At 40.9% G+C, this 20,666-nt stretch overlaps 1 protein-coding gene across 4 annotated transcripts; it reads right to left on the bottom strand.

The window, feature by feature from the left end:
- Positions 1-4,056: 4,056 nt before the first annotated feature.
- On the bottom strand, positions 4,057-8,622 carry ABRACL (ABRA C-terminal like). Of its 4 annotated transcripts, XM_042796197.1 has the most exons (4): positions 8,189-8,204; positions 6,310-6,412; positions 5,754-5,820; positions 4,057-4,616 (listed from the first exon to the last, which is right to left on the bottom strand). In XM_042796197.1, exons 3-4 carry the CDS (start codon positions 5,812-5,814, stop codon positions 4,432-4,434), a joined length of 246 nt encoding a protein of 81 aa, XP_042652131.1. In that variant the 5' UTR covers positions 5,815-5,820; positions 6,310-6,412; positions 8,189-8,204; the 3' UTR covers positions 4,057-4,431. The 4 variants fall into 4 exon arrangements, with proteins under 4 accessions (XP_042652131.1, XP_032839142.1, XP_032839141.1 ...); XM_032983251.2 differs by lacking the exon at positions 6,310-6,412 and having other exon boundaries at positions 8,189-8,622; XM_032983250.2 differs by lacking the exon at positions 8,189-8,204 and adding an exon at positions 7,895-8,175 and having other exon boundaries at positions 5,754-6,412.
- Between the last annotated feature and the right edge of the window lie 12,044 nt (positions 8,623-20,666).

Raw genomic sequence — 20,666 nt, forward strand, 5'->3', positions numbered from 1 at the left:
AACAATTTCACATTAAGCTGTTTATGTAACTAGATCTTAAATACATCAGTTTTCTAGAAACACTGTCAAGCACTTATCCTTAACTAACCCATTCTGCTGCTTTTTTTTTTTTAGAAAAGGAGTGCCTGGGAATATTGACCATACAGATTCCTTTAAATCATTGCACCAGAGCAATTCTCCAACCTGCTATTGATTTTCTTTGAGAATGCCATTTCAGATCAAGATGGTGAAGATCGCTTGCCTTGAAAATCAAATGAAAATTAAAAAAAAAAAAATCAAGGAGATTTAAGTTGGCATGAGTTCTGAACCTCAGAGAAAAGGCAGACCATTGGTTTTTAGTGTCACCTGTAACATTAACAGTCTTGAATTGGATCCTATCTGCAGGTATTAGAGAGCACTAAGCAGTTCTCTTTTGTCCTTGTCCCTTTCTCTGGTACATAATAAATGCATGAAAGGGGACAGTTTCGGTATTTTTCATAAGCTTAATGGACAGTTTTCAAAGTAAAAAGTTGACTGGTCTGTAGGGAAGCAGAAAAAAACAAAAACAAAAAACAAAACCAAACCAGAGTATTTCGGCATATATCATCAACTTTTGCTTTTAAAAACAAAGTATGTCATACTAACTTTTGTCCTGAAAAGTATTCAGGCTTAAATATGTCACCAGGTCAACAAATTCATATTCTTCAACCTAGCCAGATCACCTGTCCCAAGTAGATGTCAGAGCACTGCAACATATTTTTTGGTCTAGGGGTTCATCTTCCTTCAAATCTCTTTGTTCTACCCTTCATGTCTGGCTTTAGAATGAATCAATTTCTTACAAACAATAAAAAAAAAAATCCATTATAGATCAAATGTCCCATATTTGCTTGAAAAGGACATGAACAAGAACATTAATTTTGCAAAATTATTGACTTTGCCAGCTTCCAAAAGAAATACATGTTGGGCTTTTTTGCCTTTTTTAAGTCCTTGAAACCATGTTTCCTATCATACAATTATCAGGCAGAGGATTTTCAGGCAATACCAAACATGAATTATGCTGCAGGGTGTAGACCAACAGTTTAGAAATGTTCTCTTATACTAGGTGGAGGTGATACAAAGATATCGTTAATGGTTAGTGTTTTGATATGGAGCCCTAAGGCCAGTCCTGTAGCATTCATTAGTTCATGCTGTGTCATCTTATCAAAGGCTCTGCAACTGCTTAAACATGCTTAATAGTCACTTTGTGCTGCTGGAGTAGAAGAGAATCTCAGGCTATTTCTGAAACATCCAAATATTTTTAAATAAAACTGCTAAGTACCAGTGGCAGTACAATGTTTTCAGCATATAAGAACTTTCTGCTCCTTTTACTCTTGTTCTTTCCTTCAAGCGTTTTTTTGTGGCAAAGAAAGTAAGTAAAGATAACCAGATTTACACAGATATGAATGGCAAAAGTGACATTGCTGTCACTGAGAGAAATTCCTTGAAGTGAAAAGAACACCTCCAGCAAATCTTTGGAAGGGAGATGAGAAACGAGCAAAACACAACATGCGTTTTCAAAATTCATTCCAGCATGAGAGGGGCATGTAAAAGATAGTATCACATAAATTTCAACTCTTTCTTTGCTGAACTTCCCAGCAAAAACCCAGGTTCACAAGGGAAACAGCTGCAAAGTTTAAGATGTTACCAACCCTTGACAGAGGTTATGCAAACCTGCACCTCAGCACCTTTACAGCTTAGTCAAAACTGCTTTGAAAAGCATGTTTATCTCCAGTCACTGGATTTTGCATGGAAACAGCTGAGGTGAGGTGAGTGCATACACCCCACTCCACCAGCCACTCTAACAGTCCCTGTAGAAGACATACAGTGGTAATATCTGAAATTGTACCAGCTAGATTTCTGGAGCTCATATAACCTCTCTTCGAAGTTCCACCGTGCTTTTGGACCTTACATAGATAGAGACCGAATTAACTAAGCTACTCTTTCACTAATTTCCCAGCATTATCACAGGCAGGTAACAGCCCTACTCTTTTATGCTGTTGTCAAAGATCTCTGTATCTTCCTACTTCCCAGCAGTCAGGAGAATGACTTGCTATTTTGGAATCACTGGTGCTCCTGGCTGATCTACAAACTTTCTTCAGACCCATGGCTGGCCAGGTCATGAACCTATCACAGGGGACTGCTGATTGTCCTGCTGTTTACAAAAAACAGGTAATGCCTTCCCCATAGTTAACTTTTCTGTTATTGTGTCAAGTGCTCCAGGAACTGCGTTGTGCCCAGGCCATCTGCTGTGGTAATTATTTCCTTAACAGAGGTGTGGTCCTGTGCATGTGAAGCAATGTTAGTATTTGATTTTCTCTGAAAAAAAAAAATTTAGAAACGAAGTCAACAGTGCTCATATATAACCTGAAGTGAAGCTTACACAATTCTGGGGACAGCAGATACATGGAGTGTTGCACTGAGGGCAAGTTCTTGGATATACATCCTTGTTCATGTTGTTTCTCCTCTGCTTTCAGAAACAGGGGGAAAACCAATCTTGACGCCCCTAGGGCAGTACACAGTCACATCCTCCTCTGGTTCTTACAGATGTGTTTTAGTGACAAGCTTCTCTGTCTCTTTCTTGATGGTGTTCCCAGAAGCCCTGAATACATTTATTAACATTGTTAAGAGAATAAACAAAATGAGACACACGCAATGGTCTCTTCATTATCCCATCTTAGTTTCAACTCAGCCTTGAGCCTTAAATTTACTGGGTTTTCTTGTAGGCTTTTTTTTTTTAAAAAAAAAAAAAAAACCTAAATGTTCAAGACTGAAGCCCCTTCAGTGCTTAAAGAGCTGTCATGAACACACAGAGAACTGTTCCCTGGCTGGGGCAGGCTGGTGCCCTCCGGTACCAAAACTGGCATCTCAGACAATCACAAAAAAGCACTCGGTATCCGTCAGCATACTCAGGCTATCCTGTGAACCCAGACAATGACTCAGGCTGTCACCAAAATAGAGGCAGCGGAAAAAACAACTGTGGTTATCTGGTAACGCAGAGCTGTCTGATCTCACCCCTAACGCAGGCAGCCCGGGTCTCAGTCCCCCTTCTTTCCACCTGCGGAGCGCAGGGGTGCTTGCACTTGTCAGCTCGGGTCTGGAAGCAGAAGAGCTGCGTTGGAGTGGCAGGGCACTGGAACCAGTAAGCAGTGCTGAGCTCCTGCTCTGCTTGTCTGCTCCAGCTGGCTTGGACCCAGACAGCTCAAGTTTCTCTGTGTATCACTTCCCTGCTCTCCAGATTCTGAGGCCAGCACAGGCAGAGGCAGCCCAGATCTGTTTGCACACAGGATTTAAGTTGTTTTCCTGTTGCGCAAAGCAGAGCAAAGAAAGATGAAAGGGGCAGCAGCTGGAATTACACAGCTTTGTGGGGATTCCATAACCAGGCGTGCATTTCCTGTATCTGGAAATAAGGAGACACTTTTCAAGCATTCTGCACTTGTAAAAGGCTGCTAAGTAAAGGGAAATTCACCCATCCTGCAACTTTAAGAGCTGCAGCTGTAGAGTAGAAGAACAGAGCAGTAAGCAGTTTACCTACCCACTGCTGCTTTCCTCACGCAGGAACTCTTTCTCCCTACAAGAGGGAGCATTTTTACCTGCTAAGAATTAGCAGTAAGCTAGAAAACAATAAAAAGGGCTTTTCCCTCCCCTCCCACTTTCTACCTGGAGTGATTTAGAGAAAGTGTGATTTCTGTGAGGAAAATAATCAAAACCTGAAGCTGCTATACCAACTTCTAGTTAACACTGCATGAAAGCATTCAGGGAGCTCCTCACTCACTTCCTTCAAAAGTCGTGGGGACAAAAAAATGAAAGCATATTACACTGCCAGAGATGAAAGAGGTACATCTATCATTCGTGGCTTTTTGTGCACAATCTGGTCACTCCGAAGGACGGTCATTTTTCAATTGAATCATGCTGCAAAACCATCTCTATATCACTGTCACGCTTTCTGTACAGTTGCTTAACTATGTTCCTTACAAGAATTCAGTTTGCTTTCATTTCAGATTACAAATAACAAAAGAAACAACAGCAATAAGAATTACATAAATTTAAGTATGTGCTTTTATTTTATACTGTCATGGCACATTTTGATTTGTAAACATTAAGTTCCCAGTCCCCTTCTTCATATGTTGAAAATAACCACCAGACATTTAAGAGCGTTACCTGAGATTTTTTTTTTTTAAAAAAAAAAAAAAAAAAAAAAAGAGAGAGAGATCTGGCATCTTTTATCTTGTTCACATACAGTACCATTTTCAGATGAATTACAAAAGGGAATGTTTTCCAAAATAGTACAGTTTCCTTTTGACTATAAAGATATAGAAAATACATCAAAACACCTTAGAATGATCAGCCTTATTGAGAGGATGTTTCAAGTCACTGTCTCAAACAATTCCATTAATGCATAGCTGAAACACTTCATCAGTCCTGTAGCAGCACGATATCAATGTTGTCATGAACACCTTGTAAAAGTAGTTCCCCTTGGTAAGTGACAATCTTCCGCCGTTTTGCAGCCTTAAGAGTTCCCACTAGGGCTTCAAAGAGGTTGGCACACTTTTCATCAGCAAAGAGCACGCCAAATTTCACACTCACTTGTCCATCAGCATCTAAATCAAAGATATAACATGAAAACACATGCAGATTTTCTTTCATTTAGGAGATTACTGGGGAAACAAAGTGACACACAGTCAGAACGCTGAAAGTAAATCCCATGGTGTTTCCTAATTTATTGGGAAACTTATTATGAATGCTGATGATAAACAGTAGGCAGATCTCCAGCCTGGCATGACTTTCCATTTTTTTCCAGAGACTCATATCAAGACCACGTATCTGCTATGTTTATTTTTACTGATGACTTCCTGAAACCTATGACCAGCACAGGCTATTGAATCTCTTCAAAGCATAAGGAGGAAATGTAATTAAATAATCAAAATGTTGAAATTTTTTTTTCAATTTTTTTTTTCCACTTATTAATATTTATGGTTCACATTGAAAAAGCTGTGATGTGAATGAATTTCTCATACAAAGCAAGAATTTTAAAATATTTGTTAAGATTAGTTAGGTTATTCCTAAAAGGCAGATGTAGTCATACAAAATGCAAGACATTCATATCCATTTAGGTTATGAAAACCAAATGGAACTGAACAAAATTGCACGAGAAATGAAACATACGAGCAGGTAGCACATCCACAAATTGCATAAATATTCATAAAGAAACAGAAGTTTTAACAATGAAAAGTAGCCTTACGAAAAAAGGCTACCTTCTAAGCAAGTTTAAGGAAGGCTGGGACTACACTCATAACTCTTGAATTACTTTAGGCATACAGATCAATTCTTTCCAAATATGATGAACAGAACTGACGTGTATGAATTCTCAAGTTCACAAGTTACCAAGGAAGAAGGTGGAAGGTATAACTTCCTTCTTTGATGGTCGTAGTGAGTACTGAAAGTCTAAAGAAAAGGGTAATTTTGCAGTTGATTTTAGTGGGAGCAGGATTTCAGGCCTACATCCTCTGTGCTGCAGAGGATTAAACGTTTAACTTTGTAACAGAACTACTTTAAAGGATGGGATGCAGGGAGTACCATACAGTCCAATACGAAGCATATATGCAAGTTTTCAGGTTACTTGAGCCTGCTTAATTAAATTTGCCAAGTTCATACATTGATATACCATGAGTACATCTATATGACATGTATGTATAACATGACTACATCTGTACAGTCAGAGATACTACAGTACTTACTTTTGGTTCCCAACCGCCGAATCTCCTCAACTAAGAGGCTAATTTCATGTTCCACATTCATTGTGGTCTAAAAAGTAAAATAAATTTTGACAAAGTTAATAGGAGACCTGTAAATCCTCTGTGCCACCCTGGCCCGTTCTCAGTTCATCAAGAATGTCACAGCACTTTGTAAATCCCAGTAGCCTGGAGACACATGGCTACGGGATAATCTGAGATTTCAGTCTTGAACGGATAAAGAGCCTCCACACCTCCACAGCTGAGGGGAAGTGAACAGAAACTACAACCTGGGTACATTCTAAACAGAAGAAGCTAATCTCAAAATACGAAAAACGTGGGAAGGTGAGGGTGGGGGCAGTGTTTGTTTTAAAGAATAAACTTAAACTGCCACAGAAATCAGAGCATCCTGGTAACGTCACAGGTCTTCAGAGGCTTTGCAACTTTCTATCAATGCCCTCAATAAAAATGGAGCATCTTCCTTTAAATTCATCTCTGGCATATGGGATATATGATAGATTTGGGTTTTTTTTTTTAAACCACACCACAGCTTTCCACTTACCTTGGCAAATTGCAGACACTCAGCTGGTTACCGCAGGTCTATGCACGCCGTGCCTGACGGGACAGCAGCCTACTGCACGCCCACTACCGAGAGCAAAACCCACCTAGAGACAAACTGTGCAAGTGTCCCAGTGTGGCCAACATTTATTTCCATTCATAGCCATCCCAAGGAACCACTGTACCACCAAAACTACCCTGCGCACCTCTTTGCTGTGGAACAGGGCAATTCTCACCAATGTGCAGCAATGCCTTGCAACCGTTTAGACATATGCAACTTGGTAGACGGCAACACTACAGTCACAGAAAACATTATTTGGCTACAAAACATCCACTGTTAGTAACTGCAGGCACCTGAAAGGTGTTTTGGGATCCACGCTACCCAAAGCGGCATCAACACAGTGACACCTTTAGAGGTGGAACTCCTTAAGCAAAAACTGGCGCCAAGGTAAGTGCAAGAAACTGGGCCCCACGGACAAAGCAAAGTCTCCAATGCAGCTTCCCCAGGTGCTAACAATGCAGTCTGGACCAGAAGCTACAGAGAGAGCTTCTGGAGCCGAGCGCTGTCCAAAAGGGGCTCCTTGAGCACTGAAACCCTCCCTGTTGATCAAAAAAAAGTCACGATTTCTGCACAGATCTGATAAGTAAGTGGGGTTAAAAAAACCTGTCATCTGGATGTATCATAAACTCTTCCTAAGAGAAAACCTTCCCCTTCTTTTTTTTATTGAGTTAAAATAGGTAAGAGTGACATAGTTCCACCTCCTGACCTCTCTTGATTCACCCAAGAGGCAAAAAAAAGAACTTTGTAACAGAGTCCAATTTTCAGATCCCAAATTCACAAGCAAAAAAGCTTGCTATCAGCATGGGTTCCAGGCAAAGCCCCATCCAAACCATAGTTTCACCCCTCACACAAGGCGAGAAAAATCGCTCAAGGGGATATTAACCGGATAACCTGGAGCGTTGGGGCAGGATGCACTGTCCTGGCCTCCCCGCAGCGAAGCTGCCTCAGAAGGGCACGGTGGCATGGGTTTAAGGGCCTTTGGTGAATTCTACAAACTTTTAGATTTTGTTTAGCAGAGCGCTAAGTGTATTGTCACAAGCCACCGAGGAAGATATGACCCATCTACCAAAATGCTTACACTATCATTACTAATTTGTCAAACTGACAATTTTAATATTGGTCATTACAATGGCATAATTAGCTTCTCTAACTTTCAAATTCTTTTAAACCTTAAAGGTTTTTTTTACTTTAAATTCACGTTAACTTATAATTCTTTTCCCTCATACACTGACAATTTAAATAGCAAGTTAGAAATGTTTTTTAAAATCCACACCATTACGCAACACTTGCAATCAAAGAACTGCATAAGGAAGAAGGGATTCTAGGTATTTTCAGGTAATTTATATTGTCATATACTCAACACACCAACTATCGAAAGTGCACACCAACTACTACACTCTAGTATTTCTGATGCCAACACATTGCTGGCAGCCGGCATGATGTTTCAACACGCAGTAGGGAAACGAAACTTTTATTTGCCGGAAATTCACCCAACATTATTTAGCACAAACACAACCCCGTAACCCACCGCACCGGCCGCTCCCGTTGCGGAGACTGCAGATACCGGAGAAGATGGCTCCCGCCTTTGGAGGCAGAGCGCGGTCCCCTTCCCACCGAGGCACCCCCGGCAGCTCACACACAGCCCCCTCCCCCGCTCCGCCGGGGCACGGCCGGGCCGGGGCTCCCGCCGCAGGGCGCACCGGCAAACGGGCCCCACCCGGGCGAGGAGCAGCGACCCGCCGCTGCCAGGGGCCGCCCGGGCAGCGCCTCTCCCTCTCCCCGGAGCAGCACCCCCGGCCCGCTCCCCGCTCCCGCCACTCACCCGCCGCCGCCGCCGCTGCCTGGAGCCGCCTGTGGCAGCGCGGGGGCAGGGCGAGGGGCGGGCGGTGGTTACGCGGCCTCTGCCGGGGCTTCGCCTCACCCCGCCCCGCCTCGCCCCGCCCGCCCCGGCCCGGCCCGCCCCGGGAGTTGGTCTCCCGCCATTTTGGGCCGTGGCGGCGCTGCCGGGCCGGGGCCCCGCTCTCCGGGGCGGCGGCGTCCCGCGGGCAGCCCGCCTCTGGCGCCAGGCCCGGCGCTGCCGCGGCCGCCGGCGAGGGCCCGGCCCTGCGTTCCCGGTGGAAGGCGCGTGTCGCTCTTCCCGCCGTGAGCAGCCTCGCTCCTTTCCGCGCCAGCGACTCCCAACTTCGTGCCGTCTGCGGATTTGGCCAGCACACCTCGTTCTTTGCGCGACAAGCTCTGTGTGGTAAAATGCCCTCCAAGGCCAGCCCTTCGGTAACTCCCTCTCTTCCTGGAGGTCTGCCCTCAACACAATACGCTCATTTGCTTCGGTCGCTTTCTCTCACCGTACCACGATTCTCCATCTCTGCTGGTTTCCCCGGGGTGACGCTATGCCACATTCCTATGCCCCTCCACATTCGTTTCCTCCTAGAAAGACAGCTGTCTCTCCGGAGAAAGTGAATGAGCTAGGCTAGTATCGTATAACTTCGATAAAGTCATGCTGTGGTTTACATCATCTTTCATTCAGTGCCACATCTTCACGTTCTACACTGTGGAGAGAAGGCAATTTCTTTTCTTCTGTCTTTTATCTTGGTATTAGCCACTGCTGTTGTCTCTCTTGCTTCCTCCTCACCTCACTGAAACGTTTACATCTTCTCTCAAGGATGCAGGCACTAAACCCGACAGCTGCGTTAACTCCTACAAAGCAACGAGGCTGCCACCAACCCGCCAGTTGGAGGCAAGGCTCACACCAAGCGTCTCCAGAAAATTCTCACTGGCGCAGCTTAAAGCATTGCCATTCCCGGCTGTCTCTCCCACCTCCTTATCAGGCGTGACTGCCCCTAAAGCAGAGTTGGTATGAGAAGCTATTTCCAGCCCTTGCAATTCACATTTTCATCCATTAGCTTCTGAAGGTGAGGCTGAGATACTTTATCAGACTGTGAGATGTGTCAGGTCTGGTCCCCTACTACATTCTCCCATCCCTGGTGTAAGGATGAATAAATAGCTAATGGCACCTTAAACCATTACAGCAAGCTCTGCTAGGGCTCATTTGGTAGAACCTGTAGCTAGATAAATTGATTTGCACAGTGGAAATGATGCCAAGAAGATCTTATTTTTATCACTCCAGGGACAGATAACTGGAGTCCAAGCCCTTTGCTCTTCTGAGGGATTTTTTTTGGTGTTGGTGTTATTATTAAAAGATTAACTTTTCTTTAGAATAATCACTGTTTATCTGTAACAGAATCTTTGGTTAGTCAAAAAACCCCTATACTGCTTTCTCCTCAAGGAGCTATATATTCAGCAGGCAATAACATGTCAAAACATTTTCCCAAACAGATTAGCTGTATTTAACATCCGTAAAGGATGCTCTTTTCAAAAACAAACTCTGATAGTTAGAAAAACAAGTTAAGATTGAAAGGGCTAGATTCCTAAATTGATAATGACATTAATGAAATTTAAATCTGTCTGAATTGGATCAAAAGACATTGGAGAATTCTCAGAAAAATGTAGTATCTAAAGAGCACTGTTGCTCTGTGCATACGATGGCATATGTGCTTATATTAAGGCATACTGCTTTTCCTAAGATCTTCATTTTGTTGGCCAACATGATGCTGAATACTACAGTAAAAAGGATAGACTTTTATGGAAAATCTGAGATAAACATTTTAAGAGAGAATGTAACTAGTATGTTAACAAATTTGGCAAATATTTCAGTTATTTAGCAGTATAGAATAAAAGTGCTTATTTTCTGTTTTTATTGTTAAGAACATGCTTTCAGTTATATCACACACATATTCCAGATTTCTTAATCATTGGAACACCATTGCCTTTGCACAAATAATGTAGGCCTTTGCTCTGCATAATGTGATTGTTATTACTGATAGTTTATGTTTGATCGAATATGTTTGGAACTTTTCAAACCAAAGGGATGATGATGATGATGAAATCACGTGTTAGAAATTCTTTTCTAAGTCTGTTTTGATTCATAGCCCCTAACTTATAAGAAGCAGATCAACTATACATCTGAGAAAGATGAACAAAAATCTGTAATTCCTTATTTTCTTATAACCCTTTTTTTTCAAGGAAGTACAATTTTTTTTTTTTTTTTTAATTCTGCTATTTGAAAAGAAAGTGTCGTGTACCCAAGTACTGGTCCCCAGGAACACAGTAGGAGATTATCAAAACACAGTATGCTTTCATCACTATCTCTTTCATGGCCCTTCCTTGTCATGTAATGTTAAAATCATTCTAGGTAAGTCAGTACTCAAAACCATCTGTTACCATGACAATTAAGGGAACAGTGATGCTGCCAAAGTATGAAAATGAGCTGGGCAGCATCAGGCCTAAGTGACTGATTATGTCCTTACAGGGGCAGCAGCGCAGAGCAAGAAACATGAAAATTATGGAGATGGTGATTTTTGGTCATTCTGCTTCCACAAAATGAGACTTAAAAAAAAAAAAAACAAAACAAAAAAACAAAACCAAAATAGTCCTTTACAAGCACACAAGACAGACATGGAAATATTGCTCATACGTATTTCATATCACTGATTAGGTTCATCATTGGGCTAATAATTCATATTCCACTTTCTGCATTTACCCACAGTGCTCCCCAAAAGCCATGAGATTCTGCCTTAAAACTGACTATTCTAATTTGACCTTCCTTGGCATCTCACTGTACTGAAACTGTCCCCCCACATGTACAGTTTTACATCAAGGCAGCCAGAGGAATTATGCAACACAAGATTTAAAAAGCATAGCTTGAGAACACCATAGTAGATGTACCGGATCTGATCAAACAATCAACTTAACCTGACATTTTGCCTCCCCAGTGACCAAGAGCAGGCATCCAGAAAACAGTATAATCAATGAAAACTATTGGTTGATCCCCTGGTTTCTCTCCTGGCACTTATTGGAGCAAGTAATTATTCCATCTTCTCCTTTCTCCATCATGTTCATGCCCATAGCTCTCCCATCGCTCATTTTACTTTCAAGCTGAAAATCCCTACTTGTATTTAATCTCATGTAAGATGAACGCCTTTCCATGTTGCTGATCCTTCTTGATGTTCTTTATAATTTTTCAAATAATTCCACATCCTTTTGGGGGGTTGAATTAATAGAACTGTCATCATTATTCAGCATGTGGATATAGTATATACAACAACATAATGATTTTTTCCATTTTGTTCTTACTCCTAATAATTCCCAATATTTTACTTGCCTTATTGAAAAGTGCTGAGCACTATCTACACTGGTTTCAAAAACTATTTCCAAAGTGGTAGTAAATAATTGTTCTGTTACAGATAATTAGGATTATTTCCCCCTCCCCGTATATTACTCTGCATTTTTCAGTACCATCAGCTGGTTTACTTTGTGACTTGAAATAGGATCATACAAACTTTGTCACTTCTCTTCCCTTGTCATCAATGACAGCTTTGAACAACACAGGCCCAGAGATGGTACTAAGCGCGCACTAGTAACCTCTCTCCTTCATGAAGGTTGACCATCAGCTCTACCTTTTTGTCTCCTCCTACCTTTCAGCTGTATATTGATTCTGAGTGGAGCCTGTCTTCTTGCCCCATGAGAAGTTAGTTTTGTAGAACTATTTAGTGTTTACAGGAAACATCTTGTAAACATATCAGTTGTAAGAGGTTTCTCCAGAGACAGGTGTGTAGCAGCATGGGCCAAGCCTGAAAAATGTAGGAGAAAGTTACAAGGTCATTTTCTAGGTAATGGACTTTTTTTTCCTGTTTTCCAGCACATATTAACTGAATATTCCCACTTCACTAGTACTTCTTGATAACCCATGCTGTTCTTGTTTTGTACGACAGTGTTCTCTTGAATTTTTGTTGCATTATATGTGCTTGCAAATAGGCAGACAAGTGCACTACACCTGCATACACAGTGAGATCCTCTCCAGCTAAAAGCCATTAGACCTGCCACCATGATTTGCAGATTTCACTGCTAGAAGAGATTATTTTACCTGTCTTCTCACATAGTCTGGGCCTTACTTTGTTTTTTCAACAGATTTTTGTTTGACTTGTTGATTTAGTAGAGTCATGAGTTCCTGCTACATGTGCCTGTGTCCCATCCTTTTGCTTTAACACCAGCAACTTATACTGGTGCAAAGTGCCAGAGATTCTCCCTGCTGTCTCCAAAGCTGGACAGAAACTACAGTGTGGTGATTCAACCAGGAGTGTGCGTATGTGTGTCTTAGCCCAGCCCCGTCACGTATCCCTGCTGCTGGCCTGCCATGAGTCACTTCTCAACATGGGTGTGCCATATTATGCAACCCACGGTAGAGTTATGACTCAACGTGAAGTCGTAAAGCCACGTAAGCCCAGGATAAAACAGGTCTTTAAAATATATGTCTTTGCCCAATGTAAAGATTTCAAGTGGTAGAGGATCTACTACCTTCCTTATTCCTGTTGGCTTTGTAGCACCACAGAAAAAGTAAGGTATTTTTCCTAGAACAAGACAGTGTCCTTGGCTGCAATGGGAAATTAAAAATCACAGCAAGTCAACGCTGTTAGAGGAATCTGAGGGGAGTAAGCAATATTCAGACAGTATGGTTGTTAGAGATAATCAGAAGAACAACTATATTGTTTGAGACAAGCCAATCAACCGGGGAAATAGCACTCTTTTCTCTTATGAACTTCATATCCAAAGCATCTCCATCATTTTTGGTCCAATCATTAGTCTTACTTGGCTGCTCTCTCTGCCTTAAGTCAGCAGTCGTCTCAAGGGAGTAAATTATTTTACCAAAATGAAAAGCAGAGTGATGCTGTGGAAAACTTTCCAAGAATTTTTCTGTGAAGCCATGTTTTAAAATATTAGTTGTATGGGCTCTTAGCATTACTTTTCCTATCATGACCAAAAAAGCCCAAACCAAAACCAAACCAGAACAACGAAAAACCCCCACTTCCTCCTTTTTCTCTGCCAGTGTGTTGAAAAAGTAACCTAGCAAAACATAAGCTTTTCTTTTAATGTAAAAGCAAACATGACAAACCAGCCTCAGAACAAGAGAGAGTACAAATACACACAGAGTGGCTGCTGACAGTCTTGGCACTTGAACGAGCGCTTCCACTGAGGTACATGGAGTGATTCACTGATGCTGTTACTCACCCGTGTCTGTCCAGGAGAGGGGATTTGCTTCAGAAATGGCCTTAGGGCATCACACCCTTCTTGTTAGCCACGAGGTGCCTCGAACAATGCAATGCTGCTTCCTCCTAAATTAAGCATGTAAATCTTTACTACAGTTGAATAGAAAAGAGAAGCAGTACTTAAAATCTTGATGTAAATCACTGAAATTACTTGCTCTATGACTAACCTAAGAGTAAACCTCTGTATGGAGTGACAGAAAGGTGCTGTATCAGTACATGCTAAAAGGCCGGGCCCATAGTGTTAGTCATAGAGCACACGCTGTGAAAAGAACTATGGGACAACCCTAACCATGTGTCTGAGAACAGTAACTTGAAAACTGTAAGACTGAACTCAAAACCTCCCTAAATATGCACAAAGTCAGAATTAGTAGGGGGTTTATTCTGAGCTTGCCTGATGCTTTTCTGCACGAGAGGATGTGAAGTAAAGAGGATGTGCAGTAATGTCTTGAGGAAGCACAGTATAAAAAAGTGTTTGGAGACAGTTTATAAAGAGAAAAAGAAATATATAAGTCACTGATTGTATTTAATGTGTTTTATGGTGTTCTTCGCTATAACAGCTGAATATTTGAGAGAGAGGAACGTGAAGACTAATTACTTTCTCACGTTCCTGATATCAAAAAATCTCTTGTACCAAGGAAACAGCAGAACATCTGATCTCCAGACAGCATAGTAACAGCTGAATCATCCAGTCCCTCTGTCCTCTTATTTGGTATGCATCATGAAAAAAAAAATCATCTCCCCTTCTCGCTTTCCCTCTACATGTATACATACATATCCTGACATTCTGGGGACTTTTCCAGAAAACCAAAAGTACTGGCTTTGCATAAAGATGTCTAATAATGGTAGCAGAGATGACAGATACATTAATATAGAATTAATATTCGCATCCACATCAAATACAGCTCTAGGTGTAATATCTTTATTTATTAATTTCATATAAATTTCCTTCCTAAAGCTCAGGCATTTATAATGACTCACGACAGAAGTACCTAAAATCTTTTCCTGCAGGAAATCTTATTGAAATGGAACTCTGGATTGACATTTGTCAGAATGTATTTACTTAACATATGAAATCTTGTCATGGCAGAAGTCATTACATTCAATTTTTTTTTTAGTGAAATGTCAAGACCTCCTGCTGGTCATGCAAGCATGGTTCACAGAAGTTTATAGTTGGCTAAAAAACATAAGAAATCTTCCTTTATCACTGGATTAATGACAGTTAATAATAATTTAATGAAAAAAAATCTTGTTTATAAGCACTTTTAGGGATAAACCTAAAATTTTGCTAGTCTACATTCCAGGTTCTTAGCTCAAAAACTGTGCTGTGGGTGCACATTGGATCATTTGAATCTGATAATCTTCATATTTACACTGAATGTATGCTGTATTTTTAAGTCAGGTACACGAGCACTTTATTGGTTCCTGCATATGGGGAAGTATATTTTTAGGGTAAAATTTATATATAAACCACCTTTTAAGAATTCTTTTCTGGTTTCAAGATGCAATGCCAGCTCTGAAACCCAAATGAGGTTCAAATTACTAACTGATCAAACTTTATTAATTTCACTGCACTGCAGCCACAAGTCTTTTGATCCTAAATAATTTGATTTCATGCTGTTTGAAACTGCAACACAGAACAATGACCAGACTCCCAACGCAGCTTCCCATAGAGCACTGCTAATGGTCTCACCTATTGACCTAATAGCCTAGGAGGAATTTCTGTCACAGTGTAGAAGGTCAAACTGTATGCTGATTTCAAATCGCAGACAAATAAGTACCAGGAAAGTACTATGAGAACATAATATTAATTTATGCTTTTAAACACATCATATGCTTTGATTACAAATGATGTGCCAGTTTTCTCATTCATCTAACAACTAAGTTTTATGAATTTTAATGAATATTTCATTTGCAAAGTTAATTGTCATTGTGAATCCTGAACTTCTGGGATAAGTCTTGCCCTTTTTTCTTTTTCCTTCAGGAAATTTTGTTCAAGTATCTCTAATGTGTTGGAGAAGCTTAGATTTAAAAACATAGTTAAGATAATGAAGTATAAGCATCTTCTTGTTTGGTTCATAGTTATCCTATGTAATTGTGTTACATGTATATAAATAATATTTGCTTTTCAAGGCATGTGGTGTCATATTTTGAAACAAATATTACTTGTTCTCTGTCACACAAATAGCACAAATGAATCTTGCTGCCTTTATGTTTACTGAAGGAAGCACAAACAAGTGTTTTCTTTGTGAACTGTAACAGAAACTTCTCAATGCACTTCCTTTGAATCCAAGTCTTCCTTACGTAAGTTTAGACCAGCTTCAACTTCCTTCCACTATTAGGAACCAGCATATTACTCCATTTTAAAAAGTTCATCTCCATTTTTAATTTAATGGAAGCTTATAAAAAAATTTTAGGTGACATGAAAGTATGCTTCTGATGGTCTGCAAATTTGGCAGAAACAAGGCGGGGGGGGCGCTGATGATTCCAGAATTTATCTATGTATTTCTGCTCTAAAACCCATAAATAACTATAATTACAGTTCTAACAGGAGACAGAAATGGGAGGCATAGTTTTATTTTTTCTTTAGACAACCAATTGCATCATAGACTAAGCAAAGTAAGTCAGTATAGGATGAGGAACTTCCCAGCTACATAGACAAGGTATTCCTGTCCATCAGAGGGAAAAGGTACATGTGGGCACAGGTACAGTATTTGGGATAAGGTATAGAGGAGATACTAGCTGTCTTTCTTAGGAGCATGTTCAGGAGAGGTGGGGTCTTAAAATGGAAATAAAAACCAGAACAGACACTTCTCAGTTTTCTTACAGAGTCACATAGCTGGAGCCATAAGAGGGCAGTTGACAGAAGTTATCTGGGTGGAGGAAAACTGGAGAAAGAGTCTCTAAAACAGAGGCAACTGATCTTTAGGTCAATCAATGGACCAGTTCAGCCTAGTACCAGGGACACATGCAAAGCCAGAGACTACAGCCAGCCAACTTTCCCTCTTTCCTCCTATTGAATTATTTCACTTGCCAGTGCAAAGGAGAAATGAGATCTGATGGGAAAATGCAGTGAGAGCCTAACCTCTTGTTGTTTCTTAAAAGGGTGTGTTGTGACATTCCATGCTCTGGTTGTCTAGAAGGCTTCCCTTGGCTTCAGCTGGCATTTTCTCAGAAGAAAGGCTGACCACGAGGCACACTGTTTAAAATGGCTGGTGTTGCACTACAGTGTACATCAGCCATGGGAAACTCTTTATCTGCAGATGCTAACCAAGTAGGACTGCTGTGAACTGCATAGAGAACAATTAACAATCTCCCTGAAAAGTGAGCAGACATTGAATAAAGTGCATTGGCTAAGATTTTGGGTAGGAGTTGAAAGACCCTTAACTTTCAGTCGGGCTTTTAAATTGTACCTGTGCATACCCCTTACATCAGTATTCATCTCACCAGTCTTCAGTGACCTGAAAGTAGGGTGTCTATTTTAAGTTAGTTACTTGGCTAACTCTCTGCATGTATACATTGTTATGTCTCTGTAGTAGAGAAGAGAGATAAATACTTTCCAAAAAGCACCACTACAGAGAGAGCTCTAGTATGTAGATCAGAGATCACTACTAACTTTTAGATAGCTAAAGACACATGGAACAAATAATAGTTCTTTGGTCAGAGCTGTAGGCTAAGGGACATATAAAGTAAAGTACCAAGGCTGTATTGTTCACACCATTCTATTAATAAACCAAAGATTTTCTAATCAAACACACAAATTATTCTCAATATTAACAGTTTCTCACAATAGCAAATAGTCATCAATAAAGACTTGGTACGTCAGTTAATTGATTACTACAGATCAGAGTGTTTCCATCACAGAGTCAACAGAAGGTAGAAGGACTAGTATCTCATACCAGAATAAATGCAGGTGTTTTTTCGTTCACTTACTTTCTAAGGAATTAATTACTGGGAAACAGAGTTTGTATGTGTTCCCAAGCTAAAAACTGGCTGCACAGGCTATTTTTCTCGCAGGTCAGATGTGAGGAAACAGAGCCATTTCACTTCCTTCAAAATCTCTATATAAAGAGAAGAGGAAAATGAGACCAGACCTATTGTTCTTACAGTTTCCTGCCTCCTTTTTCACCATGCCTCATTCAAAAATGCAAGGATCTTCCACTTGGAGTGCATCATCTTTATTTACTCTAGCTGGATATCTAATAATATATAAATGGCTCATGTAGTACACAGGCAGTATCAGAAAAACCTTTACTGATAAAGGTTGTACGTCAAGGGTAGCTCCTGCCTCTGTTTTTCTTTCATATAAAATATAGTAGCTCTTCATTCAAGTTGTTCTTTCTCTTCCAAGATAATAAAATCAAACTATACAAATAAATAAACTGTCCACAAAATCTCAATAGACTGCTTTTGGGTTTCTTTTTCTCATCTGTTTTTTCCAAGTCTTCAGTCATTTGAATGGCTGGAGTATGATGATCAAATTTAAACAAGAGAAAGGTTTGAGTTATGAAGTACATTTGGCGCACTCTTGGCTACCTGAGTCCCAGGCTTCTTGCCAGGGCTTCAACAATTCTCGTTGGAATGAACTGGGAAGTGGTACAAGAAGCCTCTGCCCTCACTCAGTGACCAGCTGCAACTCGAGATCTGGGGAAGCAAGCATGAGCCCACTGTACACTCCCAGCAAGCCCCACTTTGCTGTCTGGTGCTATTTCTTCCATCTGTACAAGATCCTCCGCAAAGGAATTGAAGGGATCGTGCCCGAGGCTTGTCCTCTCTGTCTCTCAGCCATTTGTAAGCCACCTATAAAAACCAGCAACTACCCAGGCATCTCCCAGAGCTGGCCATGAAGATACCTACTAGCACATCTCTCTCTGGGTCAGGAGAGGAAGAGGAGGATGAGATAGCCTGCTACTTTGGCCAAGCTAGGAGATCTAGGATTCTGCCTTAGCCAAGAAATAGCAGTGCTTGCATTCCTGCAGAGTCAACATTGCCTTTTATCGCAACCATTATTTGATCTATTGGGAGTACAGAAGAGATACCAATTCGGGACACAACCTTTCACTCAGAGGGATAGCTATACATTCTAATCCCTTCCTAGAGAAATTATTTTCTCTTTAAGAGAGCCAAACTGCTCTTAGCCTGAAAAAAAAACAGGTGCACGGGAAGAGTAATGATGCAAAGAGCTGCTTTCCTTCACCTTTTATTTCAACCTCCAGTAAAAGAGAGATACACGCTTCATGTGCTCAGAGTATTCTCTCTTCTTTGTCAGACACAAGTCCCTGGCAAAGGACTTTGGTGGGAAGCACACACAAGTTAACAGTTACATGAAAAAATGCATGGAGACCAAAAGATGGGATTGTCTCTCTGTATTTATGCACATATATTCATTCCATCCTGCCAGTTTCTAATATGCTTGTTTTATGATTAATTAAAAGAACTGTAAGATCTGAACCTTTTTCTAGAGGGAACAGGGAGAAATAAAGTACTTGGCAATGGTTCCACTTAAATTCAGAGCACTGTAGCACTATGTACGCTTAGCCTCAGTTCTACCCAATATAGTCCCTCTAAAATGACTGGAACGGAACATGATGTTTCAAAAATAAATGTAATTTCTTTGGAACATCTGAATGTGTGTTAATTAAGTATATTTCCACTCTGCACAAATAATAGGTTTAGTTCAAATAACATTTATTGATTTTACATTACAGAACTGTCATTAGCATTTGCTAACTGAGTGAAGTTTAGCAGGAAGTTATGATGGTAAGAGCTTTGCTTCAGGAATTATTTACACACTAACAGGAAAACTACATCTATCTTCTTTGACATCCTGAGTCTCTCAATGCAAAGAGAAGAAGTTTCAGTTCTATGTATCTTATATATCAGATATATACAACAAGGTATATATCATATGTATCTTGTATATATCTTATTGCCAAACTCAAAAAATGGGGTTTCTGTGAATAGGAATGGTAGTGCAATGAAAATGCTACCATTTTTCAAAATCAATTTCTGCTTCCAAGTGCACTCATGTAAATGCAAGGCTAGACTCTTCAACGTGATGGAATCATTCTAGCTTTAATAACCCTGTGGGTAAGTTGGGGACATGGAGGTGAGGTGAATGACCTGAAGGTGAGTGGGGATTTGGCTGTGGGGCTCAGGGCCAGCTGCGAGCCGGCTGCCGGAGGGGCAGCCACAGCCAGGATCGACCTCGTCCCCTGGGAGCTGCCTTCACCCCAGGCTCTGCCACGGGGCCTGCCCGCAGCAGCGGCCCCACCGCATCGCAGCCCGGCCTGTCCCTGCCCGCCGGCCGCTGCTCCAGTCCCTGCCCGGTGCCCTGCCCGGCGCGGCGGGACGGGACTTCTGTCAGCGAAGATGGCCACTGCCTGTCTTGCCATCACCCCCTCCTCCCGGCTTCCTTCGCTAATCCCTGACAATACACGTGGAAAAAGAGATGCAATTGGAAATAGATCTTCACAATAAGTCAAGATGGTTGGAAGAAAAAAAGTAAAAACAAAAACAAAACCAAAAAGATAAGACAGGAGACAGAAGAAAATAGCATAAAAATTATAGTGTGAAGAAATGAGTCTGTAAAATATATTAAAACAAAGCTATATATGGAGAGAGCTTTCATTATTAGACTCCTTCCCACAGCCACCCAGATGGAGCATACAGCATTCTTAATATCCTTTCTATACCTGACTCAAAAATCAGAGAAATGTCATAACAGTGTTGTTTTTAACAAAAGCAGCAGATCTGAAAGCACACTGGGGTGTTTTTGATCTAGAGGACTTTAAGAAAAAGAAATAAACTAGATTATTACTATCTTAAACAAATATAAGACACAGAGGGAGTTTTACATTTTATTTATCTTAACATATCAAGAGCAGCCCACATCACCATGGAGAAGAAGGAAGGGATTAAAATCCTTAGGAAACTGATCTTAATGGAAAACAGCTAAAAGAACAGGCTGAGTCAAATTCTGACCAAGAGGCAGGATCACACTGTGAAACAACAAATGGGTGAATCCAGAATAGAGAAGGTACCAAAGCAGAAGGAAAAGGCAAGTTGGAATACAAACCCAAGACTACCAATATTGTGGAGGAATATATTGCTAATGTGAGGAAGGAATATGTAGAAAGAAAG

Source organism: Tyto alba, unplaced genomic scaffold, assembly GCF_018691265.1.
Source record: "Tyto alba isolate M040663 unplaced genomic scaffold, T.alba_DEE_v4.0 Super-Scaffold_22, whole genome shotgun sequence".
Classification (NCBI taxonomy): domain Eukaryota; kingdom Metazoa; phylum Chordata; class Aves; order Strigiformes; family Tytonidae; genus Tyto; species Tyto alba.

Bases quoted from the DNA above. Each gene is read 5' to 3' on its own strand.
- ABRACL (XM_032983251.2), bottom strand. From the start codon at position 5,814: ATGAATGTGGAACATGAAATTAGCCTCTTAGTTGAGGAGATTCGGCGG. The intron at 4,617-5,753 runs GTAAGTACTGTA...TCTTTGATTTAG, and splicing joins TCGGCGGTTGGGAACCAAAA to ATGCTGATGGACAAGTGAGT.